The sequence below is a fragment of the Pygocentrus nattereri genome, chromosome 13 (assembly GCF_015220715.1).
Source record: "Pygocentrus nattereri isolate fPygNat1 chromosome 13, fPygNat1.pri, whole genome shotgun sequence".
Taxonomy (NCBI): domain Eukaryota; kingdom Metazoa; phylum Chordata; class Actinopteri; order Characiformes; family Serrasalmidae; genus Pygocentrus; species Pygocentrus nattereri.
Genome location: NC_051223.1, coordinates 3953200 through 3979933, shown reverse-complemented (window position 1 = coordinate 3979933; position 26734 = coordinate 3953200). Strand labels below are relative to the sequence as shown.

General features: G+C 42.5%; 1 protein-coding gene across 2 annotated transcripts in view; it reads left to right on the top strand.

The window, feature by feature from the left end:
* The window catches only part of drosha (drosha ribonuclease III), a 241172-nt gene that overhangs the window by 38683 nt on the left and 175755 nt on the right, over positions 1–26734 (top strand). For both annotated transcript variants that reach the window (XM_037544473.1, XM_037544472.1), the window contains 2 exons: positions 12386–12493; positions 15438–15545. In XM_037544473.1, coding sequence (XP_037400370.1) covers positions 12386–12493; positions 15438–15545 — 216 coding nt within the window. The remainder of the gene's footprint in view (positions 1–12385; positions 12494–15437; positions 15546–26734) is intronic.

Here is a 26734-nt window from a genome sequence, read left to right as displayed (position 1 = left end):
CAATAAAGGGTCCTCGACGCTGGAGTTAATGTATATATGCTAATTCACCCTTTAACCCTGAAGGTTGGCATGCAGACAACAGTCTCGCCTAGCTAGTAGCTAATGAAAAGGCGAAGAGAAAGATTTAAGACAAACATCGATAATTTGGAGACAAATGGACTCATTGGCATTTATGATCACTCCAGCTGGTTTCTTCATACAGTTCATCTGCCATTGAATTGTCCCGTTCTACCTTAAACAGTGCAGCAGTAATATTCTGGCGCTTCAGGCACCTTTTAAGATGGTACAGGAAATTTTGAACCAGGAGCTGGTGAATGAGATGCTGACTACAGCCTCGTAAAAAGTCAAACATCGAGAGACATTTTGCAAGAAACTATTCCACTTTTGAGGAAAAGTTTCCTGCCTGAGATGCGAGAAAAGTGGCTATAGCTGAGCTTAAGCTTAAAGCAGCCCGTACGTCTGTTATTTTTATCCTATGCTAACACATTAGCACATGCTTCGACATATTTACAGCCAAAATGATAAGCTACTTCAATAAAATAGCTCAAAGGCCTGTTGAGTTTTGTTGAAAGGACAAAGTGGCTCTTCTACCGACCCCTGATGTAAGGCCTAGTTATAACCTATTAACTGTATTATTTAGTGACTAGTTACTGTCAGTTAGAGAGGAATTAGTTGTGTACAGAGTTATAAAGACAATGGTTACAGTCTGTTATTAGGAATAGCTAGATTCTATAATATATATACATTAGCTATAATCTATAATGCAGGAAACAGTTCAATAAATGATTTAAAAACGACAAATTATCAGTGGAGAAGGCCTTTAAAAAGGCTTTTAGAAAATATAAACACACTGTGTTAAGAGCATGGATAGAAATGGGTGTGTCCAGACTGCGTTTCTTATAGTAAGAGAGAGACAATTATAAATGTGCATTGTAAGTCATACCATGCAAATCTCCAACTGAACGCACATTTGCATACGTTTGGTCATGGATCCACCAGCCACACCTTTCCCACATGCTCTGTATTGGATTTCCTATAGGAGGCTTTTGCTGAGACCGTGTGCTGTCGGCGTTGGAGGGTATACCCCCTTAGTTAGCCAGCAGGTTTAACGAATCCGCTGCTGTAGAGGCTGTACGGGACCGTAGGGGTGAACACAGGCTCAGGATGTGCCCTGTCTCACCACAGGCTGGAGGCTTTGATAGCTATCAAACCCGCTGATAAATGCTATGATAACTCATCAGCGTTCATTCACACGCAGAGAGCAACACAGGCCGAGGTACAGGCTGATAGAAAAGGAGAAAAAGAGGCAGAGAGGCAAAGCAGAGTGAGAAATGTGTACCTTCTAATATAAATGGAATGCAGTTTTGACCATGGCTGTGTTGTAAACCAACTATACACCAATCTGGCATAACGTTATGACCACCTCCTCGTTTCTACACTCATTGTCCACTTTATCAGCTCCACTTACTGTATAGCTGCACTCTGTAGTTCTACAGTTACAGACTGTAGTCCATCTGTTTCTCTGATACTCTGTTACCCTGTTCTTCAGTGGTCAGGACCCCCATGGACCCTCACAGAGCAGATACTGTTTGGGTGGTGGATCATTCTCAGCACTGCAGTAACACTGACATAGTGGTGGTGTGTTAGTGTGTGTTGCGCTGGTCTGAGCGGATCAGACACAGCAGTACTGCTGGAGTTTTTAAACACTGTGTCCACTCACTGTCCACTCTATTAGACACTCCTACCTTGTCTGTCCACCTTGTAGATGTAAAGTCAGAGACGAGAGCTCATCTGCTGCTGCACAGTTTGTGTTGGTCATCCTCTAGTCCTTCATCAGTGGTCACAGGACGCTGCCCACAGGACACTGTTGGCTGGATATTTCCAGCAGTGACACTGAGGTGTTTAAAAACTCCAGCAGCACTGCTGCGTCTGATCCGCTCAGACCAGCGCAACACACACGAACACACCACCACTATGTCAGTGTTACTGCAGTGCTGAGAATGATCCACCACCCAAATAGTAGCTCTGTGAGGGTCCATGGGCGTCCTGACCACTGAAGAACAGGGTAACAGAGTATCAGAGAAACAGATGGACTACAGTCTGTAACTGTAGAACTACAGAGTGCAGCTATACAGTAAGTGGCAAGCTTGACATTATGACAATAGAAGAACCTTTTTTCTGCTATATAGAAGAAAATATTTTATATAGACCCGTCACCAGCACATTTTCTGTAAGTCTGAAGGACTATTTCAGTATGCAGTGAACCATTTCAGCAAGTAAATGGTTATTTGAGTGTTCATGGTTCTATACAGAGCCACTTTTTTTACCAAAGAACCATGTTTTTTTAAGAGTGTACATATTTTTGATCCGACACCCACGATATCTTGCTTGTTTTATGGAGGTGCTTTGTATTCTGAATGTCTGCTGGGCCACCATAGTGCAGTACCACCCATTATGCTGATGAGAACCTCTTTCATTTGAGAACATCTGGCATTGGTGCAGTCTATCGGTTATCAATGCTCGAGTTGCTCACTGTAGTCTATAGTTAAGTGATCTCAAGATGATTTGCCAGGATCAGCTATTCCATGTGTTCCGGTTCAGATGTCGCATTCATTATTTATTAAGATCCCCGAAGATTCCAGAGATGAATTTATTGGCTAGAAAGTACTGACTAAGTATATTAATAACTTTAGACTTAATAACTTTAAGTGGCTAGAACTTTCTGTAGCTGCAGATGGTTGGTAAATCCGTCTATTCAGCAGCAGCACTTTTTTTTTTCTTTTTCTACCCCCCCCCCTCTTTTCAAGTTACCAGGGTGGAGAAGAGATGGAGAGGAAAGCACTGGGCTCCATAAAGAAGCCTAGGAGACTGAGGGAGACTGTGGGGGGGGGGAGGCATGTGGAGATTAAAGAGGAAGGCGAGAATGCGTGAAGTAGAGAAGTCAGGGGAGGTGTATGCTTGGAGTGAGCGTTGGATGATCTCACATAGTTGTCATGATGAATTACATCACAATAAGCGTCTTCTGCATAAATTAATCAAGTTCTAGTTGGCTTAAGCGCAGCTTGTAAATGTGAAGAGAAGCAATATGGAAGTAATGTTCTGACCTACTGAGGTGCTGTTCACCAAGCGCTCGCTCATCAGGGCCGGTGGGGTGGGGGACATGCTCCGTTTGAGCCTGCCTGTATGTTTGAGCTACAGTAAGTAATAAGCAATAGCCAAGAATAAGAGATATGATAATCAATATTGCTGTCATCTCCATTTTTGTCGTTTTTCAGGTTTTGACATCATTTGAAAATAATTGTTACGCTTTACATTGAATGTAAATTTCATGATGAATGGGCCAAAAGAAATGGTCCAAAATTGCTTGGGGAAAAAGTCTGGTTCCATTGACTTGCATTAAAAGTACTGTCGATTTTTTCCTTCTCCTGTAAAATGACCATTTTGGGTATACGAGGTTTTCTTCTGACAACAGCGAAATGTAGGTTAGTGTTACAGCTGCTGCAGGATCATCCAACCAGTTTAACATTTTAACATACTAGTTCTCTAGATGAGCTATGTGTGGACGTTTCCGTTGCTGAGCATATGCCATGTTTGAAAATGTGTGGTATTTTACAAGTTGTAGATAGTTAACCAGATAATACATGTTATGCTGGACGTTCAGTAGTTTTTGAGGAACTCAAAGAACATAAATAATTCCTGTCTTTACAATTGAAGTGAGAATTTGAAGGAAAAGCAAACAACTTTAAAACGGCTAAAAAACTGGATGCTCCAGATTCAGTCGATCAGCCACAGCGTGTTTGTTGTCTGAAGTTGGCATCACTGGAGCTCCTAGGCTTGAAGCTCGTCCTGGAAGTTTATACCTCACCAATTAGCATCATGTTAAATGCATGCGTCATCATCACATGCTTACCTCAAGCCACGTCAGGTTGTTCAATGATCTCACACAGACTTGCTTTGTTTGTTTTGACTGGCACGACTGTTGGAAGCGCAACGTGCAAATAAGTCAATTAAACGACTTGGTGACTTTTTGGCTTAGAAACAGAGGGCAGTAGTTTTTTATACACCATCAAACTATTCAAATAATCTGCTATCATTTAATAAACTTAATCTATCAACATTAATAAACTTAGCTTGTACAAAGCGTTAGAGTCTGAAAACATCGAGTGGCGATGCTGCCAGAAATATTAGTCAGTACTGATCTATTCAGATGATCTAGATAGAAAGATCCAAAACTGAGGTGAATCATGATCCATGAGAATGTACACCGATTAGGTAGAACATCATGACCACCTCCTTGGTTTCTACACTCATTGTCCATTTTCTCAGCTCTGGGGGTCCTCACCACTGAAGAACAGGGTAACAGAGTATCAGAGAAACAGATGGACTACAGTCTGTAACTGTAGAACTACAGAGTGCAGCTATACAGTAAGTGGAGCTGATAAAATGCACAGTGAGTGTAGAAACGAGGAGGATGTGGTCGTAGTGTTATGCCTGATCGGTGTATGTATTGCTGTGACAGGACGCCTGCCGAAAGTTCAGCAGGTTTTGAAGTAGCCTGCTAAATACTTCTAATTAACAAAAACAGATACAGCCTCCTGTGGTTCAGTGCGAGTCACACTGGGTCCTAAACCACTTTGACAAGTCAGTGTGACCTTAATGAAGACCTGGCTGCAGTCGGAGAGAGTTAAGATTGAGGTTTTGTGGATATATTTACAGAAATCTTTAAGGTGACTATTGACTTCTAGTATTTGTTAGCTGAGCCACTCTTTCAGGGGCATAAACAGTACTGGTGCTGAGTCAGTTTCAGTTCAGTTTAATCTAAATCGACAGTCTAGAATGTAAAATGTAGTAGCTGTCCCTTTATCACCATGACCCTCTTGGATTTGTAGTGAGCTTCGTGACTGCAGCCCCACATGAACTCCAAACCTGCAGTTGTAATCCTGCCTTGCACTCTGTGAGCTTATCACCCGCTATCATGTCTGACAAAAGTTTGCCAGTCTGTTAAGCAAGTGCCTTTTCCTTGTCTTTCACCTAGTCCTCACTGTACCAGCTCTACATACAAGGCAGCAGGGTGATAGGTGACGGCTGCCAGGGTGCACCTAGAGGAACCGAGCCTGGCAAGGCTGTATCTCTGTGGCACACTGTTGCTCCGGGATCCCCTGTTACGAAAAGTCCAATTACCACGCGCTGCCTTCGGAAGGCCAGCAGTCTTCGTGAGGCTATGCGCGGGCAGGGATGACTGCCACCAGCATGGTACCTAGGTGCAAGCAGTGAGCTGCAAGATTAGCAAGCGAACCATTATCAGGATGCAAAACATGCAAGTGCCGTATTAAAGCAGTGGCTTTTTACTATTCATTTTTAGCTTTTTGTTAGTGATAATGTCTTTACTTTAGCTTCGCATCATATTTTGAATGTTTGCACTTGTTTTACATGTATGACCTAATTATTCGTCCACGTTGCTAACATTCATAAGCCATCTTCATTATTTGATTGAGGGAAAAACAAGAGATTAAACCTCTCGAGGCTCATCATACATAAAAGGCATGTTGGCCGTTCACTGCATTTATGATTATGTATCCCATCTTTGAAAATAGTGCCTGCGCGTTTGTTAATTTTGATTTAAAAAAGAAATTTATTTTAAAAAATATTCATTTTTGAGCAGATTTCACGAGCAAAACGTCCGTTTACACAAAGCTGTGGAATGAGAAATGAACGTACGTTGCTACATACTTTAAATACCAGTATGTGCAAAGTGGGACAAATGTCATGTTAGCTTGTGACCCCGCCTCCCAACTCGGAAGTCCCGCACCAGGTGCATCCCACGCATTTCGTCTAAATCCCTTTGTTCCGTCCTCCGTTCTGCACCCCTGCTTTCTTCTGGGACTGAGCCGGGACTGCAGCTTGTACTCATTTCGAAGACTCCTGTTCGCTGAAGCTCTGCAGATGCGCGCTGGTTGCAGGTTCGTCTCCGGAGCCCTCGCGCCTCTCTGTGATGCTTCTCTTTGATGCGCAGTTCAAAGTGGGACGGCGTTATTTATTCATGCCTTTGTTGTTCTTATTTCCTCGCCGTGTCACAATCCTGCCGCTCATGGGTAATTTAGACCCTCCGACTTTTTCGCGCCAGCCAGAGACTGACACATCTCCTCCGAGGGGGAGAGAGGAGATGATATGGGGACGGAGGGAGGGAGGGAGCAAAGGGGAGATGGAGATGGAGAGGAAAGCACAGAAGAGTTCCACCAAAAAGCCACAAAGAATGAGTGGGGGGGGGGGGGTGAAAATGCATAAAGTGTTGAAGTCTAGACGTAGAAGCATGAGGCGAGAAAATGCCATAACTAAAAGAAGGTTACATAATTCCCTTCTTTAATATTTAAAGCGATAGTTTGAAGAAAAATCAAGTTTACCCAACTTTAAGCTGCTCCAAATATAGTCGATCAGCCACGACGTGTTTGGTGTCTGAAGTTTGCATCATTCAATTTGCACTGGAGCTCCTGGAAGTTTATGCTTCACCAGTCAGCATCATGACACATGCATGTGTCGTCGTCATATGCTTGCCTGAAGCCGTGTCCGGTTGTTAAATGATCTGACGCAGACCTGGACTTCACTGTTTTGGCACGGCTGTTGGAAGTGCACCATGCGAATAAAACTATATTACACAATCTGGTGACATTATGGTTTATAAACAGGATGAGTTAAAATATCCACATATACCAGAGATGGCATGGTAGCACTTTAGCCGAGATGCTTCCAGAAACATTAGTCTGCACTACAGCAATTAGGTGGTCTAGACACACCCAGATAGAATGTTGCACAACAGTGCATGAGTCAGTTAAGGGTGAGGTTGAGTCGTGAATGTTAAGGGCGAATCTGAGTAGAGTCAGAACATTTGAGTCGAGTTGCGGTTCAGTAAAGGGCGAGTCCGAGTCGAGTTGCGGTTCAGTAAAGGGCGAGTCCGAGTCGAGTTGCGGTTCAGTAAAGGGCGAGTCCGAGTCGAGTTGCGGTTCAGTAAAGGGCGAGTCCGAGTCGAGTTGCGGTTCAGTAAAGGGCGAGTCCGAGTCGAGTTGCGGTTCAGTAAAGGGCGAGTCCGAGTCGAGTTGCGGTTCAGTAAAGGGCGAGTCCGAGTCGAGTTGCGGTTCAGTAAAGGGCGAGTCCGAGTCGAGTTGCGGTTCAGTAAAGGGCGAGTCCGAGTCGAGTTGCGGTTCAGTAAAGGGCGAGTCCGAGTCGAGTTGCGGTTCAGTAAAGGGCGAGTCCGAGTCGAGTTGCGGTTCAGTAAAGGGCGAGTCCGAGTCGAGTTGCGGTTCAGTAAAGGGCGAGTCCGAGTCGAGTTGCGGTTCAGTAAAGGGCGAGTCCGAGTCGAGTTGCGGTTCAGTAAAGGGCGAGTCCGAGTCGAGTTGCGGTTCAGTAAAGGGCGAGTCCGAGTCGAGTTGCGGTTCAGTAAAGGGCGATACAGTTAATGATGAGTCCGAGTCGAGTTGCTGTTAAGGGTGAGTCACAGTGGGGTTGCGATACAGTTAATGATGAGTCCGAGTCGAGTTGCCGTTAAGTTAAGGGCGAGTCTGAGTTGAGTTCTGAATCAATTAAAGGTCCTTCGGAGTTGTGGGTCAGTTAAACCGGAGTCTGTATCAAGTTGTGGGTTGAGTTTTGAATCAGGAAATAGCAAATCTGAGTCAACTGAGAATCAGTTAAGGCATAGAGTTGTGAGTCAGTTAAGTCCAGTTCAAGACGTAATTCAGTTAAGGGCAAAACCAGGGCTATTTGTAAGTCAGTAAAGGGTGAATCTAAGCTGGGTTGTTAGCCAGTAAAAGGCCTGTCCATGTTAAGCCGTGAGCCATTTAAGGGCGAATCTGAGTCAAGTCACGGGTCAGTTAATTGCAAGTTTGGTTGTGAATCAGCTAAGGGCACGTTGGAGTTGATTTGTGAGTCAGTTCACCGTGAGTCAGTTAACAGTGAATCTGTGACGCGTTGTGAATCAGTTAAGGCTGAGCCAACCTGCGTTTTGAATCTGAATCGCCAACTCTGCTGAAACCCAATATTGGATCAGTGCCGTCCCACTGTATAGCTGGGTACATTAAACTATGTGGAGTGAAACTTTCTGGAAAGCCAGGTTCAGCAAACGAGTAACGACAGGAAAATACAAAGGACAGAGTTTCACTTTTCAAAGTAAAAGAAAATACTGATGCTGAGTCATGGCCACACATACCTACACTCTCTTAATTCCTCACAGCTTGATGGTGTGTCCGTCTTTACTTTTAATAGACAGACGGCCGCTTGTACTCACGTCCGTCCCGATTGGTCCTCTTCCCCAACATCTAAACCAATCAACTGCCATGCTGACAGCCCGCTGCCATCACAATCGTCCAATTAGCCGCTTTATAGGCCCTGCTGCTCCTCGTCTTTCGCTCTCTTTCCATCATAACCTTTCTGCTGATGCTTATTGGTACAATTGGATTCAATTCCCAAGGGTTTGTTTGGCATGACTGTCTCGGTGACAAATGGGCTGACGCATTAAAGGGCTTATCTCTCTTTCTGTTATCTCTATTACATTTCTCATCATATTGCTTTTCGCCCCCGAATACATGTGGAACTGCTGGTATTGATATTCTTTGAGAGGCTTTGTACACAGCAGAACAATGTGAGTCTGAGTTGGTGTGTTTACCTCTTTGTTGGGATCGAATGTCCCCAGCATGATGAAAACATTTAGCTTTTTTTCTGCTACTTTTTGTTTTACAAAAGCTACAGCTATTAATAGAAGAAGTGAGAAGTCGAAGCTGATCTTTTGGTTTTGCAGGGTCAATCCCTGGTGAGGAACAGCCACCTGTGGTCAGGAGACCAAACGGAGGTGGTCCTCCCTTGCCACCATCATCCATCACTATGCTAGGTGTATAACAGATATCTGTTAGCTCATATAACAGCATCGGTAGTTACTGTATATTTCCAAAAGTATTCGCTCATCTGCCTTCACATGCATATGAACTTGAGTGACATCCCATTCTTAATCTGTCGGGTTTAATATGTCGGCCCACCCTTTGCAGCTATAACAGCTTCAACTCTTCTGGCAAGGCTTTCAACAAGGTTTATGAAAGTGTTTATGGGAATTTTTGACTGTTCTTCCAGAAGCACATTTTTGAGGTCAGACAACAATGTTGGATGAGAAGGCCTGGCTCATAGTCTCCGCTCTAATTCATCCCAAAGGTGTTCTACTGGGTTGAGGTCAGGACCAAACTTGCTTATCCGTGTCTTTATGGACCTGCTTTGTGCACTGGTGCAGAGTCATGTTGGAACAGGAAGGGGCCGTCCCCAAACTGTTCCCACAAAGTTAGGAGCATGAAATTGTCCAAAATCTCTTGGTCTGCTGAAGCATTAAGAGTTCCTTTCACTGGAACTAAGCGGCCAAGTCCATCTCCTGAAAAACAACCACGCACCATAATCCCCCCTCCACTAAACTTTACACTTGGCAGAATACAGTACCGTATGCAGACAAGTACCGTCTCCTGGCAACCACCAAACTCAGACTCGTCCATCAGATTGCCAGATGGAGAAGCGTGATTGGTCACTCCAGAGAACACGTCTCCACTGCTCTAGAGTCCAGTGGCGGTGCTTTACACCACTGCATTCAGCGCTTTGCATTGTGCTTGGTGATGTAAGGCTTGGATGCAGCTACTCGGCCATGGAAACCAAGAAGCTCTCTACGCTGTTCTTCAGCTAATCTGAAGGCCACATGTAGTTTGGAGGTCTGTTGTGATTGACTGCAGAATGTTGGTGACCAAGGCACCTAACCCCCGACTGTATTCTAGTACATAAAAGTTAGTAAAAACAACCCAGTCAGCTTTCTTTGAAATGCTACAAACAACCTTGATTTTTAGTGTGAGACACTCCAAACTTTCTGGGAGTAAACAGCTGCAGCAGCTGATGGTCAGATGAATTTTCACCAAGATGCTTGGTTGGGGAGCAGACCTTGACAAGGCTATTATAACTGCTTCAAACAAACTAGTTTTTTGCTTGTCACACAGTGTCTTTTTCTGCTGCTACTCGAGTCACTAGCACATTATGCAGCAGCTTTTTTCACAAACTGCTAATTTATAGGTTTAAGTGGGGAAAAAAGCAGACATTGCTTTGTTCTGAAAGAGCTGTCAGATGTACGCAAACACCCTTTTCCCTGTTTTCCTCCGTTGCTTTGGTAGCCATCTTATTGATAAAGTCCTCACCTTGCGCATCTACACTATGAGTAGAAGCAGAGCTAGTAATGTAGTGTATTGTTTACAGTAGAAACAGACTGCAGAGCTGTTCCAGAGCTGACGTCCACGTCCTCCATGCAAATATGAAGAGCTATGGTGTTTCCTGAGTTGAGATGGAGAATCCCAAAATATACCTTTGGGTGTGGATTTAAAAAGGTTGAGAAGTGCTTTTCTACTGGTTGTTGCCTTCCTGAACCTGGCTGTGTTGACTGTTTTATTAATTTAAGTTGTTAAGATGTTTATGCTGGTAATTTTGCCAGTGGTAGGTATGCACATGGTGCCATTTTGCTTAGAAACTTGGCTTGTTTAGCAGCTGCCAGGGTTGCATGTGTTTTTAATTGAACACACGCTGCTAAGACTGGCCTTAGTTGTACCTAGGCTTAACTTTGATTGGTGCAGTAGGTGTAAAGTCCTCTCTGGTCTTAGCTTTAGCCAACTTCACAGATAAGTTAAGACTGATGGTAGAACACTGATGTATTTTGCCTATATTTTTCTTAGGTATTGCATCCGTAAACAGTATCCTCACCAATCTCAGGGCTGGTGTAGGTTGTCCCGTCCACCCAGCTTTTTAAAAAAAAAAAAAAAAAAAGTCATGTTTTTATTCGGCTACAGTGTCTGTGTTCAGATTCTTCAGAGTGAAGGCTAACGACCAAGCGAAAGCTAGTGCAAGCTAGCTCATCTATCTGCTTGTCGTCCATCCATCTGTCCATCCATCGGTCCATTTGTTCAGCTGGCCATGCCAGCATTCCCTGGATGCTCATCTAGCACGAAAGTGGATGAGCAGCTTTTGCTTCTCGAAGACCCCGCCATATAAAAGCTGGAGGATGTTTTTAGTGAGTGGGGATAGTCTACAACTCCTCCGTTTCACTCATTACTCCCCACTGCTGCTGATGTGGTGAAGCAGGCTGAGATTGTTGGGTTGTTGGGATGTCAGTTAGGTGTACTTAGAATATTAGGGTATATCAGAATATTAGGGTACAGAGGCTGATTTTAGACTAAATTTTGTTAGGTAAGCAATTACACACATTTAGAAGACCATGGGACCCCCTTCCCCCAACATACATACGCATATCGCTTCAATATATATTATTGTGTGAGACCAGAGATACACTGATGAGAACATTCAGACTTTGTGCTTCCTTTCAGGAACTCAGGCTAAGGTTAGTGGCTGGGGTTAAAGTGGTGTTTAGATGGTGGAACTCCTGACAGCTGTTGGCTGTAGAAATTGGCTGACCTAGCTAGCCTGCTGCCTCCATTTACACATAATCTAATAAACAGATATGGCTGTTATGGGGCTTGGATTGAGTTAAAGATCAGTGCATACATCAGTAAAAGTTTCATGAACTCAGCAGCAAAGTTGACATTGAACTTTCATTTATAAAACATTTTGTACTTAAGAGTTTGCACTGACTCTATTATTGAGGAACCTCGGGGCTTTCAAGGCCTTCAAAGAAGGCCTAAGGATTCCTGGGAAAATAAAGGAGTACATCATCTTTCTTGTTGTATTTAACCTCTGAAAGAATGGTAGAAAAGTCCTTATTTCAAGTGCTAAGTTTTGGTTTAGTTTGGCTTACAGGCTACTAGAGTCCCATAGAGGTGCTAACAGAAATGAGCATTGTTCTTAATTGCTCTTTGACTGGGTGAGGCAGGGAGGTCATGACATTATTGGCAAATATTGTGGTTCCATACTCGCTGGTGCACAATGATGTAATCAAAATTCAGAAGACAATTTAGAAGCAGGTAAAAGTCGTTATATTTTCATGGAAGATTAGAGGAAACAAGGACTTGGTCTTTTAATTGATATGATGATGCTTAGTAGGACCAGGGACTTGGACTATCGAGATAAAAAGGTCAGTTTTGTTTCCAAGTTCACTCACATTTTTCCTGTGGAACATGATTGGTCCTTGTTTTTCTTTGCTCCAGCCACAGTGAATATGGTTCAGCCACACTGCAGCCAAGATCAGAAAACTCCATAGACAGGCAGGGCTAGAATTTTTCTACTTGTGTTCTGGATCATTCTGGCCCAGTTTAATACTCTGTTAGAAGTTTCTAACTACAGTGATGCACTGTTCAGTGGAGACTCTTGGAAAGATGGCAATGCAAGCAAATGCATGTGTGCTGTGCATTTTAATAACCTGTAATGTAATTTGCAGGAGGCTCTGCAGAAGATTAGGCAGAAGAACTCAATGAGGAGAGAGGTTACAGTGGAGCTCAGCAGCCAAGGCTTCTGGAAGACCGGAATCCGCTCTGATGTGTGCCAGGTGCGTACATTCACTGTCGTATGTGAAGGTTTGAACACCCCTGGCCAAATGACATGTTTTTATAACTTTTGCTCAGGCCACTTCCTTCCAATATGTTAAATTTAGCAAATACTGTAATTGTGCCTTAAAAATGTGTATGTATCTTACGTATAATGAAAGGTATAACAGATTTATTTCAGTATTAAAGAAGTGAACATTGACGACAGTCTGTGGAAAGGCAAAACTGTTTTACTGCATGTCTCTTGTTCTCTTCCTGGCTTCTATCATTTCTGTCAAAAATAGACATCTGGGGCTTCTGCTGTGAGTGCACCCACACTCTAAACCACCTGTGTAGTATGCCATTAGGGCTCTGTAGAACAAACATTCATTTTTACATTACAGCATGTTGAGAATTGCCTTTTGATCTCAAAATTAAAATTAATTTCAAAAAGGAAAAAAAATTCTTATTTCAATTTTATATCTTTAAGTATTTCTTAACGTTATGTCCAACGTCTTCTATAATATATCCCTGTTGTCAGAAGAAAACTTCCAAATCTCCAAAATGGTAACTTTATAGGAAAAGGAAAAAAAAAACTACTTTACTTTTTAATATAAGTCAATGGAGGTTTTCACAAGTTATTCTGGGCAGTTTCTTTCGGTCCATTCTTCTTAAAATGTATAAAAATGTAAAGGGCAACAGGCATTTCTTCTTACACACACACACACGCACACGCACACACACACACACACACACATCACTATTGTCGGAGCAATATTGTCATTTTTCAGTTTTTGGCATAATTTGAAAATGTCTGTTGTCCTTTACATTGTGTGTAAATTTCATGATGAACCGACCAGAAGAAACAGCCCAAAATCACTTGTAAAAACATCTGGTGCCACTGATTTGCATTAAACCTAAAGTATGTTTTTTGATCCAGTTTTGATCCGACAACAGCGATATATTTCATATGTATCTACACACACACACCCACACTATATAGACAAAACACGCCTTTTAATTGTTGAGATCAGGTGTTTCAGCCATACCTTTTGCTAACAGGTGGTTAAAATTAAGCATATATATATAATAATCTCGCTGTCTCCATAGACAAATGCTAGCAGTAGAATGCGACTTTAAACATGACACTCATAAGACGCCACCTCTGCCACAAGTCAGTTTGTGGAATTTCTGTGCTGCTAGATCTGCCCCAGACAACTGTAAGTGGTAATATTGTGAAATGGAAATGTCTAGGAGCAACAATAGCTCAGCCATGAAGCAGTAGACAACACAGACTCACAAAGTGAGGCTGGTGAGTGCTTAAATGCACAGTGTCTGTCCTCTGTTGAGTCACTCACTGGACTCAGTGTAAACGTATTCTGTGGAGTGACTAATCGCGCTTCTCTGTCTGGCAGTCTGATGGCTTGGCGAATGGCAGGAAAACATTTAATGGAGGAGGGATAATGATATTATATTAAGTAGCTGTTTACAGGGGCCTGCTAGTGTTTCCAAATACATCAGAAATCATCAGAAGAGGAACAGAAAGACAAACCTCAAACACTCATTATCAATACAATGAAATGATTGATTTGGGTGATTACCGTTAGCATTATATTGCTAACGTTGTTGGTCAGGACCCCCAAAAGAACACCACTATGTAGGTATTTACTATTGTATTGCAGGTATATTGGGTAGTGGGTCATTCTCAGCACTGCAGTCACCCTGCTGTGCTTGCTGTGCTTGTATGAGTGGATCAGACAGGACTTTGTTGGCTGGATATTTTTGGTTGGTGGACTATTCTCAGTCCAGTAGTGACACTGAAGCATTTAAAACTCCAGCAGCACTGCTGTGTCTGATCCACTCAGACCAGCGCAACACACACAAACACACTGCCACCACGTCTGTGTCTCTGCAGTGCTGAGAATGATCCACCATCCTGCTAATACCTGCTCTGTGGTGGTGCTGTGGGGGTCCTGACCACTGAAGAACAGGGTAACAGAGTATCAGAGAAACAGATGGACTACAGTCTGTAGCTGTAGAACTACAAAGTGCAGCTATACAGTAAGAGGAGCTGATAAAATGGACAGTGTTTGTATAAACAAGGTGGTTTTAATGTTACAGGCGATCGGCTGAGCGGTGTGTATGTGTATTTGCGTATATAAAGTACCTACATGTAGTAAGAATTTTCTGAGCCTTCACCTCACCTTAAAAATACAAAAAAACACAAAAAGCCAAATAAAACTTGTAAATCTTGTTTTTCCTCTAAGTTTCCAGAAAATATGTTCTGAGAACGTACGGAAACAAACATACCTCAGTGGCCTTCACTTCTTCTGCTCACAGAAACCACGGACACTCACAAGTGACCTGTACATGCGTGATTTATCTTCAGGAAGCCAGAAGCTCTCAAATTAACTACTTTCAAATTAAGATTGTATCGAAATTCAAACAAGATGTTAAAAGAATACGTGTTGTTCTGTTAACTTACCATTACAGCTCCATTGACCTCGAGTTTCAAGGCAGCCAAGTTCTTTACTGCTCTGAATTAAGATGTGAAATATTTTTTTACAGTGCAACCCGGCTCATAAAAAAAAGAAATAAATAAATAAAAAGAACACGAAGAAATTTTCTCTCCTTCCAGCCCCTGGTCACCGTCCCGTTGTTTTTTTTTTTTCCTCCCTCTGTTGTTGATGACACCCAGATTGTGTGTGTTACGCTTTGATCTTTCTCTCTGTCAGAAGTGCTCTTAATAAATAATGACGAGCTGATTGATTTCAGCCTCTGCGGCTTTTGCACGCGTTTGGTTCCATCTTGTTCTTCGGGGGTTGTTGCAATTTGTCTGTTCAGTAACTCTGTGTTTTTCACTGTGTCTTCTGTGTTCTCTCTCTCTCTCCCCCTGTATGTGTGTGTGTGTGTGTGTGTGTGTGTGTGTGTGTGTGTGTGTGTGTGTGTGTGTGTGTGTGTGTGTAGCATGCGATGATGCTCCCAGTCCTTACACACCATATCCGTTACCACCAGTGTCTGATGCACCTGGATAAGCTCATCGGATATACCTTCAAGGAGCGCTGCCTGCTGCAGGTAAACAAGGCAACGCTGAGAGCAGGACTTGGCAGTATAGCCAAAAATCCCATCACGGCTTAGTTTTCCATATCGATTAATGCTGATAATTAACATTATTCTCAGTTCTGGGTATCCTCACGTGACAAAGAATTCCTGAATATTAGTGTAGCCACTGATCTGGAGGCACAGGTACGATTTCTGGCTAGTGTTAATGTTGGCAGTCTGGCTTCATTCTGTATCTGCCAGCTGGTGAAAAACAAACTATTTCTGACCAAAAAGTAAAAAAAAAAAGTCCTTCCACTTCCAAAATATGTGGTAAGACTTTGTAACAACAGGCCCTGCGACTTTATCTTCATCCGATAGTTCATGTTAATAGTTGAATGGTTTAATTATACAGATCACAGACCAGGTTCTTCAATAAAATACATTTTTGAAGAATTATTATTATTATTATTATTATAGAGAAATATAAATGTGTGTTTCTTTATACCCCAGTTGTTATCCTTTTCAGAAACCTATGTGATATAATGCTACATTAAGTGCTAATAAATGGTACCATTTGAGCGATTAACCATTTACTATGCGACATAATTAAATTGTAAAAACCTAATTTTAGTGTGTTAGCAGTGATTTAGCTGTTTGGTGCTGATTCAAATTCTATAACAGCAAATTTACTTGGTTGTATAAAACAATATTCATTATGTGTAACTTCTGTGTCCTGTTTACAATGCTTGCATATTTACTTAAGTCAATTGTTATAGTTATTTAGTTCATCATTATTAGGTTGTTTTACACTTGTTTTAAACATTAATACTCATTAATTATAGCGTATGATACATTTATAAAGATACACAATATTACTTATTACACTTAAGTATAATAAGTGTATATAAGTAAATAATTTATGAAAAGAACTGCAGTGCATTACGGTGCTTTAATTACATGCATGTCACTACAAGTAACAATTATATAAGAATTAGTGATATTATAACTAGCATTTACTATATATTACTAAATACATTTTTTTTTTTTTTTTTAGACAGGGTCCTCTTATAGCGTTAGTCCTCTTATAGTTACCAAATAGATCATCAGAAGATGGTTTTTCTAAGTCTTTAAACCACAAAATCTCACTCTACAGACACGTAGGCATGTTTGCAACACTTTATTACTGCAATTTCAAAAATTAAAGTAATTATTAGTTGCATTAACTGCAAAACGGTTGGTTGCTGTAGCAAGTGAATGGCTAGACTTCTGTCTCTCCATCTTGAGAGTGAAATACACAATATAAACCTTTATAAATGCTGGATTGATGAGCAATGAGAGGTTTTGTGTCTGTTCATTAGCAATATGATAAATGTGTGGGTTTAAATACATCACTTAGGACTGGACAGGGAACCGAAAGGCTCTGCTTTAATAAATACAGTCTACAGAACATCAAAATGCAAAAACATGAATCTGATAAATGGTGTGCTTGTGATTTTGGGGGCAGTAAAACAGTAAAGTTTTATCATATTATATTAGGCTCAAACTACAAGTTTGGTAAAAATAGAACGCAAGAAACACTACCTAGAGGCAGGTGGACGGAGAGAGAGTTAGATATGAGGGCCAGCTGTGTTTTCGGTAGAGGCAGAGCCGGACAGATGTGTGGCCTGATGGTGCCGTATTGGAAATGATCACAATACGAGCGAGCACAGCTGTTCCAGCCTCGGCTCTGCCTGCATAAATCACTGTTAGAAGAGACTTTTATGAAGATCCATCACATTAAAGCTTCCAAAAGCCAGCGCTAATATCATAAGTCACCTTTCCTCTGAACACTGCGGGCAGGTGGCCTTGAATTGCGCCCACCTGAGGTTTCAGAAAAACTCTTCATCTTCCAGAAATATATATTTTTTTATCACATAGTTCGAGGAAAGAGTGATTAAGAGTATAAAGTGCATCTGCAAAACAGCTCCTGCTGAAAAGTGCCACTCTTCACTGGGAGTCATGTTTTTCTTCTTTGTTCCATCATTCTTAGCGAAATGTTGCAATTCCAGCATAAACCCCAGTTGCGCTGTATTGCAATTTGACCTTGTCCTGAAAATCTCCCAAGCTGCTTGTTTTCTCAGGCTGTTTGGAGACTTTAGAGCCAAGCAGTTCCCTCCACTCCTTATTGAGTGCCGTCAAGCCAATTCCAACTTCTGGCAACTATATGAATAGAATTTCTCCGAGTTTCTTAATGGCTTATTCATGGTATATCTGATTATATCCATTCACCTTGTTGCTGGCCTGCCTCTTTTACCGTGCTCTTCCTCGTGCTCTTCCTCTTTTACCTTTAACTATTCCAGGCGTCATTCTTTTCCACTGATGTGGCTTCTTATGTCTAAAATAAGAGAACTCCAATTTGGTTATCTGGACTTTGAACGAGGCTTGATTTGGTCAAGGATCCTTTTGTTTTCTTTGCTGTCCAAGGTTTTCCAAGTTTTTACCATCAAAATTTTGCCAACAAAAGTTCAAACGCTTCAACGTTTTTCCTGTTTTGTTGTTTTATTGTCCAGTTTTCACTTCCATAAAGAACCACAGAAAGGACCACAACCTGGACACTTCTGATCTTTGGTTTGGGAAACAAGTCACTGCGTTTGAAGATCTTTGCAAGCATCTTCATCCTTTTGCTGAGAGACAATCAGTGTTGTATTTCCTGACCGCTGAATCCTTAGGACACATAATAAATTGCATGCAATACATTCACATCGACGTTATATTCTACTTGGGCAGTTGTTCTAAGTATGTTTTATGCTTTGTATCCTGTGTCCATCTAGTGTCACCAGATCTTCTGAATGATGAGGTGGTTTAGTGGTCAGAATAGGAATACATACATAGCTACATACATACCACAAACAAGCTGTTTTAATACTGTTATATACCAGAACCAGCTTTTCAAACTGTCGTCTACCACGTTTGAGTGGAGCTCACGTTTGGTGAGCTGGCCAGTGTTATGATGTCACTTCAGTAGGCAGCAGTGTTAACTTGCTTGTAGGATAGTTAGTGAGATTTGAAGGATAAAGGATAAACGGACTGGCTTTGGGACAATGTTCTTTAGCATACAATGCCATAGCATTTTTAAAAATTATTTAAAGTGATTAAATGGCTAAAACGTAGCCATGTTAAATCACTGTTACTGTAGCTATGCGTGGTCTTTGTTGTTTTTAATAACTGATGCGATCATGATGTGAACATTATTTTAAGCCAACGTTCGTGTTTGGTGAGGGAAGCCATTCTGTGCGACAGAGGCTGCAGCACGGCTTTATCAGCTTAATACTGTACTGTACATTCACACTAACTAGGTTGTTATTAGTAAATAATGATTAAAAAATGATTAGGTACAATTGACTTATCGTCAATAATGTCACTTATCGTGACTTATTTTATTTACAGTGTCCCTGTAAACATTGTGACTGGAGGCTCCAGAGAGCCTCTAGACAGTGCATAGTTTTCTTGTCAGAAGCTCAACAGTGGACACGCCCACTCATGTCGACAACTTGAAGCGCCTCCTAATGTGAACGTATGCTATTCGGCCGCAGCGCAGCATTGTCCGTATCTCGTGGTGTAGCGCTCCCCTCGTGTGTTATTGCGTAAGTAGGTAAATCAGCAGATCCGCTAAGCAGTAGTTACCGAGTCGGTCATAGCTGGAGCACAAGGAGAAACGGAGCTAAAGGAGAGGAAGTTCAGATAAAGGGACGTTTCGAGCCCGAGGCCTGAGCGGCCTGTCTCGGCCTGATAGCTGAAAAATCAATGAAGCTGATTCACACCAGAACGAGCACTGGATGACCCCAAGTGTGTGTTTGTGTGTGTGGACAGATTAGCATCTTAATCTGTATTTACCACCTTCTCGTACCTCTTAGAAAACGGCACCTTTCCAGGGGAGATCTCACACACACACACACACACACACACACACATACACATACACACACACTCACTCTCTCAATCTCGCTCTCTCTCGCACACTCACTCTCTCTCGCTCTCTCACACACACTGTCCCTCTCTCTCTCGCTCTCTCTCAAACACACACTCTCTCTCTCGCGCGCTCTCTCTCTCTCTCTCTCTCTCTCTTTCTCTCTCTCGCTCTCTCTCACCCACTCTCACTCTCACTTTCTCTCGCTCTCTCGCTCTCTCTAACACACACACACACTCACACTCTCTCTCTCCCGCACGCTCTCTCGCGCTCTCTCTCTCTCTTTCTCTCTCTCTCGCTCTCTCTCACACACTCTCTCTCTCTCTCTCTCTCTCTCTCTCTCTCTCTCTCTCTCTCTCTCTCTCTCTCTCTCTCTCTCTCTCTCTTTCTCTCTCTCGCTCTCTCTCACCCACTCTCACTCTCACTTTCTCTCGCTCTCTCGCTCTCTCTAACACACACACACACTCACACTCTCTCTCTCTCGCACGCTCTCTCGCGCTCTCTCTCTCTCTCTCTCTCTCTCTCTCTCTCTCTCTCTCTCTCTCTCTCTCTCTCTCTCTCTCTCTCTCTCTGCATCAGTGAATCTCCGCTCTCTGCACCAAAAAGCAAAAGCTTTAGTGAAGGCAGAAGATGTGAAAGACATGCACGCGTGGATACAGCCTGCGGATTCTGAATAATTTGGTTCTGCATGTGTGACGCTGGCTTTCAAATATCCTCACTGCTCGCTCGCTCTGTGTGTGTGTGTGTCTCTGAAACTAGACATATCCAAGAATAAAGGCGAGTCATAGATGAGTCAACACATCGTACATAATTAACACTCATGCAGTATTTTGCAGTTTTAAAACAATAGTTTGACACAATCAAAGAAATCAAAGTTGCACCATCACACTCACCCCAAATTCAGTCGATCAGTCAACATATGTTTGTTGTCTGAAGTTTATTTCTTTATTTTATTGTGCACTGTACCACAACGCTGCACACTTGCCTGTTTTTATAGCAGGACAGATTTCAGTGTTGTTTATCAGTGTAACTCTTAAAAATGAAGCTTTTATTTTTATTATCAAATCACTACAAAAGGCAAGACAGGTGTATTTATGTAGCACATTTCATACACAAGGACATGTCGGTGTGCTTTTTCACAAAAAGAACAGCTGAGGCTACGTTCACACCGCAGGTACCAGTGGCCCAAATCTGATTTGCTCACCAAATTCGATTTTTTTGTTTGGCTGTTTACAGTGTCTTTTAAATGTGCAGGCGGAGTGGAGGTGCAGTGCTTGACGCTAAAATTCCCTTTGATGCCATACTTTGAATAGTATCACTGTTGATATGAGTTTCAGTATCAAAGAGGGATCTCCTGTTTATTTTTATTTCTTTTTTTATAAGATTTTCCTTGTGAATGAAACTGAGATTGACATTCATAGGTCAGTTAAAGAGAACTGTTAGTTATATAAACATTTGTTTTATCAGCTCAAGTGTTCTTTAAAAGAAAAACTAGGCAAAATGTACATATTATTATAAAATGTAGCTTTCCTAAGTAGTTACTTATTTAATATAGTTAATGTGTCGCCAGTATGTGCTCTATTATAGAAGTGAACTGTGTTCTGTCAAGCATAATAACATCGCCCTGCAACAAATATGATCACAGTCTATAAAAAAACCTGCTGGATGAGTTTTTTCAGGCCTGATAACTTTTAATGAGTTATCATGAAGCGTAAAAAGTTGCAAATTCGCTTAATTTTCATAACAATGACTGTTCACACCCAATACAGTTGCTTGAAACACTTGCCAACACAAGCTCAAAGACCTTATATTTGTCTTTTCGGTGCAAAACTAAAGTGAGACTCGCGTTCGCTCAGGCAGTACAGAACGACAAGAGAAAAAAACCAGCAGTAAAACCACATCAACGATCGTCATAACCTAGTGCTTAATTTTTAATAAACGCCGGGTGCATTCACCGTCAAAACACAAATATCAAGGCCCTTATTGTGGTTCATTAAGGTTGGCTTAGCATATGCAGGGTACTGGGTCCATCTTTCAAGTGTTTTACCAGCTTGGATGTTTAGCATCCATTAGTTTGTACTGGTCTGTAGCACCTTCTACCAAAGTATGTCCAGGCGGCTTGTCTGCTACCTTATTTGTCAGTCAAGACCACTCACAAAGCTATGAACCGGCTGTAGTTGCCATTTTAGCGAAACATTCTACATTCCAGCATAATAATCTGATCCCAAATGCAAAACATGGTGGTGGTAGTGTCACCGTTTGAAGCTGTTTTGCTGCTCCATGTGTGGTCGGAATATTATGGTAGCCTATAATTTGTGAATGCAAATGTGGGAAATGAGTATTAGTAGCAGTTTTCAGACTTGCATTGATATAATGATATTTTCTACAGTATACCTGTCAAAACCAACTGAGCCAAAGAATTGACAGGTCTGCACTCAACAAGGTAGGCGTGAAAGCAGCCTCAAATAGCAGGATTGTAATCAAGCATTACTGCCTGTGTGGTTTCGAGTTTGTCATTTGCACGTCAGGACATTTATGCATTGAAATGCTTGTGGTGAGGCTCAGATAATCACTCTACAGAATGTAAATAAGTAAAAGTAAAATATAAGAAACAAATTGAAATATATTAAATATGCACAAAATATTGAGAAAGATGCACAAAATATAGAGACAATATACATTTTAAAGTGATTTAAGTGACTCAGTGTTATTGTTCTTTAAAGTGACGTAGTGTTAAGGTGGTGTTGTCCATAGCAGATATGATACGATTTAGTAATAATACTGACCGAGCAACTGAGTGGAATGGTAGTTGGGGAAGGACCTGCAGCATCACAGCTTGTTCAGAAGCCTGAAGGTGACCGCTGTCTGACCGGATCTTTTTGATCTTCCTGAGGCAGCACGACTGGTAGATGTCCTGTAAGGCTGGTAGTTTGTTGCCTATGATGGCTTCTGCCATCCTCACCACTCCTTTAAGGTCCTTGCGGTTACAGGCAGTGCAGCTGCTGTACCAGACAGCGATGCAGCCCGTGAGTAAGCTCTTTATGGTCCATCTATAGAAGTTGGTGAGGATCTGAGGAGGCAGACCAAACTTCCTGAGCCTAGCAAGAAAAAGCGACGCCGACGAGCAGATCTCACAATAGTGTTGGTGTGGAGGGACCAGGTGAGGTCATCAGTGAGGTGTCCGCCAAGGAACTTCACACTACTGACTCTCTCCACTTTGGCTCCATTGATGGATAGGGGAGAGTGACCACCCCTCTGCTGCTTCCTGTAGTCCATGGTCATCTCCTTTGATTTGCTGATGTTGAGACAGAGACTGCTGTCATGGCACCAGTCTGACAGAGTGCTGACCTCGATTCTGTAGGCTGTTTCATCTCAATCAATGATGAGGCCTAGGATGGTGGTGTCAAACTTGAAGATGTTAGACATGTGTTAGGCTACAAAGTCATGTGTACACAGGGAGTACAAGAGGGGGCTGAGCACACATCCCTGGGGAGCCCCTGTGCTCAGAGTCAGTGTGGAAGAGATGTTCCCCACTTTCACCACCTGGGGTCTGCTCATCAGGAAGTCCAGTATCCAGTTGCAGAGATGAGAGTTCAAACCCAAGTCTGTGAGCTTAGGAATGAGTTTGGCAGGGATGACTGTGTTGATTGCTGAGCTGTAATCTATGAACAGCATTCGTACATATGTGTTCTTTCTGTCCAGGTGTGTGAGAGCAGTGTGTATCGTTGGCGTGCAATGGCGTCATGTTTGGATCTGTTGGAGCTTTATGCAAATTGGTGAGGGTCCATGGTGGCTGGAAGTGTTGAGCAGATGTGAGCTTTGACCAGCCGCTCAAAGCAGCACTTCATAGCTGTAGATGTCAGGGCAACAGGGCGGTAGTCATTCAGGCAGGTGACAGATGATTTATTGGGGACTGGAACAATTTTGCTTTCTTTAAAGCACTTGGGCATCACCGACAGTCTTAGGGAGAGGTTAAAGACGTCAGTGAAAACCTCAGCGACCTGGTTGGCACATGCTTTAAGTACATTGCTGTGGACGCCATTGGGACTGTGTGCCTTGCATAGGTTAACTGCCCTTAAGGATCTCACCACCTCAGACAGGGGAATGGCTGGAGTGCAGCTCTCCTCATCTACTGAGAGTTTCTCAGCAGGTGAGGTGTTAGTTGCTTCAAAAGGAATATAACGAGCATTGAGTTCATCTGCAAGTGAGGAGGAAGAGCTCCTATTACAGATCACACCTTCTTTGTAGTCAGTGATGGTGCGCAGGCCCCTCCACGTCTGAGATCAGAGCCAAGATAGTTGAATTCCACTCTGTCCCTGTAGCTCCTTTTGTCACCAGAATTTTAGGCAGCAGCCTGAGCTCTTAGTTTGGCCTCAGCATTGATCCAGGGTTTCTGGTTGGGAAATGATCTGACGTTGATTTTTGGTACAATGTCTCCAGTGCATTTATTGATGTAGCTTGTGATAGAGCTAGTGTATTCTATTCATTGATGTCTGTGCCAGCCGCATCATGGAACATCTTCAAGTCTGTGGATTCAAAGCAGTCCTGAAGTGTGAATATGGCCTCCTCACTCCATTGATAGACTGATCTGAGACCTGGTTTTGCCTGTTTAAGTCTTTGTTTGTATGCGGGAAGGAGAAGAATAGAGGTGTGATCAGCTTTGCCGAAGACAGGGCGGGTGAGGGGTTTCTAACTGTCCTTGATTGCGATGTAGCAGTGGTCAAGAGTCTGTTCACCTCGGGTGGGAAATTTAATGTGCTGGTAGTACTTCGACAGAACCTTCTTCAAGTTTGCCCTGTTAAAATCCCCAACCACAATAAAAGCAGCAGGGTGAACGTTCTCAAGTCCATTAATAGTCACGTACAAAACCTCCAATGCATGTGAGTGGTCTGCCTCAGGTGGGATGTAGATTGTAGTGAAAATGACTAAGCTAAAGTCCCTGGGTGAAAAAAGGGTCAAACTTTGACTATTATGAGTTCAATGTCTGGAGAGCAGTGACTGGAAAGACCTGCTACATTTGTTCCCCATCGAGAGTTCACCATAACACATACCACACCGCCTCTGCCCTTACCAGAGTCCAGAGCTCTGTCCTGGCGGTAGGTGGTGAAGCCGGCCGGTGTGATGCCATTGTTTGGTATTGCTGTGGAGAGCCACATCTCTGTGAGCGCCAAAACGCAGCAGTTTTCGATGTCGCGCTGAAACCTGATCCGTGCGTTCAGCACATCTATTTTGTTCTCCAGCGATTGAACATTTGTGAGCAGAATGCTTGGAGGCGGAGGGCTGAAGCACCTTCTCCTTGTCCTGCATAATATCCCGGTGCGTCTGCCCCCCTTGCGCTTCCTCCTGCTCCGCCAGCACGCGCGGTAACCAAAGAAACAGAGAAGCCGTGAAGGGACAGCCACTCTTTTAAATGTTATTCACTGGGAAAATAAATGACTTTAAAAGGAGCATTTTTGGGCTACTTTGGTGCAGATTTGAATATGTTTTAGAGAGTAAGGTGAGGTTGCTTTTTCCTAGAAGTAGAAGTAATTGATAATTAGTAATTGATTATATTTTTTTTGAGTACATACCCCAACACTCTCAGCCATACAGTTTACACGATGCCAATTGGTGAAGTATAAGTACCTACGTTAGCTTTGTAGCTTCGGTGCAAAACTATAGAAGTAGGTTTGAGACACCACACGTGTCTTCTTGGTTAACTGGGTAAGGGGCAATATTTCCATATTTGCATTTCAACCCAAGATACTCTTTCATTCCAACACAATTATTGGGAGAGGTCATGAGTTACAAGCAGTGCTTTATTAAATCAAATAATCGAGCAGTGTTTGTCCTTTGTGGGAGACTTACTGCAGTGACAGACTCCAAAAGGCTGATGCAACAACTGGCTACATTTCTGTAGTGCGAGTATTACCCCACCCCTGCTGCTTCATCATGCCTCCAGCTCAGGCCTCTTGCACAACCTTCACCAGCTGCTAATACTGTACACCTCATCCCTTTGCTCCACTTATTCTGCTCCCTGGATTCCCGCAAACTTCATCCACTGGCTGAGATCTACACTGTCCAGGAAAATGTCATTTTCTTTATTTACTGACTGATCATTGGTGAAGGCATTCATATTGTTTTTGAATCATTTAATAAGGTTTAAGGCTGTGAGGTTTATATTTGTATGGTTTATATTTAACTTAGAGTTCTTACTTAGATTTCTCTATCAGTATCAGGACTATTAAAAGACGTCACAATGTGCAAACCTACAAATTCTGAGGAGCTGATTAGCTCTCCAGTGGTGTTGATACCCACGGGCGATACCCTGGAAGCGATGCCCAAGCAATGCTCAACCTGAACTAGAATTAACACAAAATCATATTCAGTGGGTGCAATACTAGGAACATTTATATGACCCATCGTCAAAATATTGCAAAAACAATAAAGCAGTTATAAATTCTTAGAGACAGACAGAGAGAGAGAAAATAAGGTCTATAAGTATGACAAGAGCGAGTGTCAGTGGCCCTCTCAAATGGATAAAACATCTTAACTATTAAGGTTTGGCCTTTACCACGTTTGTAAGTGCAAGCCGTGCCTGGGTCAAACTCAGAAAAAGAGTGGTTGATGCTTGTCAGGCTAGAAGTAGTCACAAACAACTTCTGATGAGTTTGGACTTCACCAACGCACTGTCAGGCAGATAAATGCAGCACATTGCGAAGAACCAAAGGATAACATCTAAGGATCTGCAGGCCTCTCCTGCACTGGAAAATGTCAGTGTTGTCCATGTGTCCACCAGCAGGCAAGCACTGAGCAAGAAAAGCATGTTTGGAATGATATTAGGAATTAATTCATTGCTGTCAAGGATGAACATTGCTGACTGTTTTAAAATTCCTGAAGACCCCCTGGGTGAGCCAGAAGAACAGTGGAAAAAAATGTATGTGGACTGAAAGAACAAGAACAGAACGTTTACTGAATAAGAAACATGTTGCTGGGTGAAAACTAAATTCACAAAATTTCAGCATAAGAAGAATTTTGCTTGTTGGGATTGTCATGTCCAGACCTCAATTCTGTAGCGACTTGACCTGAGCGTGGTGTTTGTGCAAGAAAGCCCACCATCGTTATTGAGTTGAAGCAGGAATAGGCCGCTTTGCATACCGTGCCTGTAAGGCCTCTTCTGAAATGTGGAGCATGTGGTGGACACCACAATACACACAGACCCTGGCACTTTATTAGGAACACTACACTAATACTGGGTAGGGCCTCCCTTTGCTCTCAAGAGTCTCAATTCTTCGTG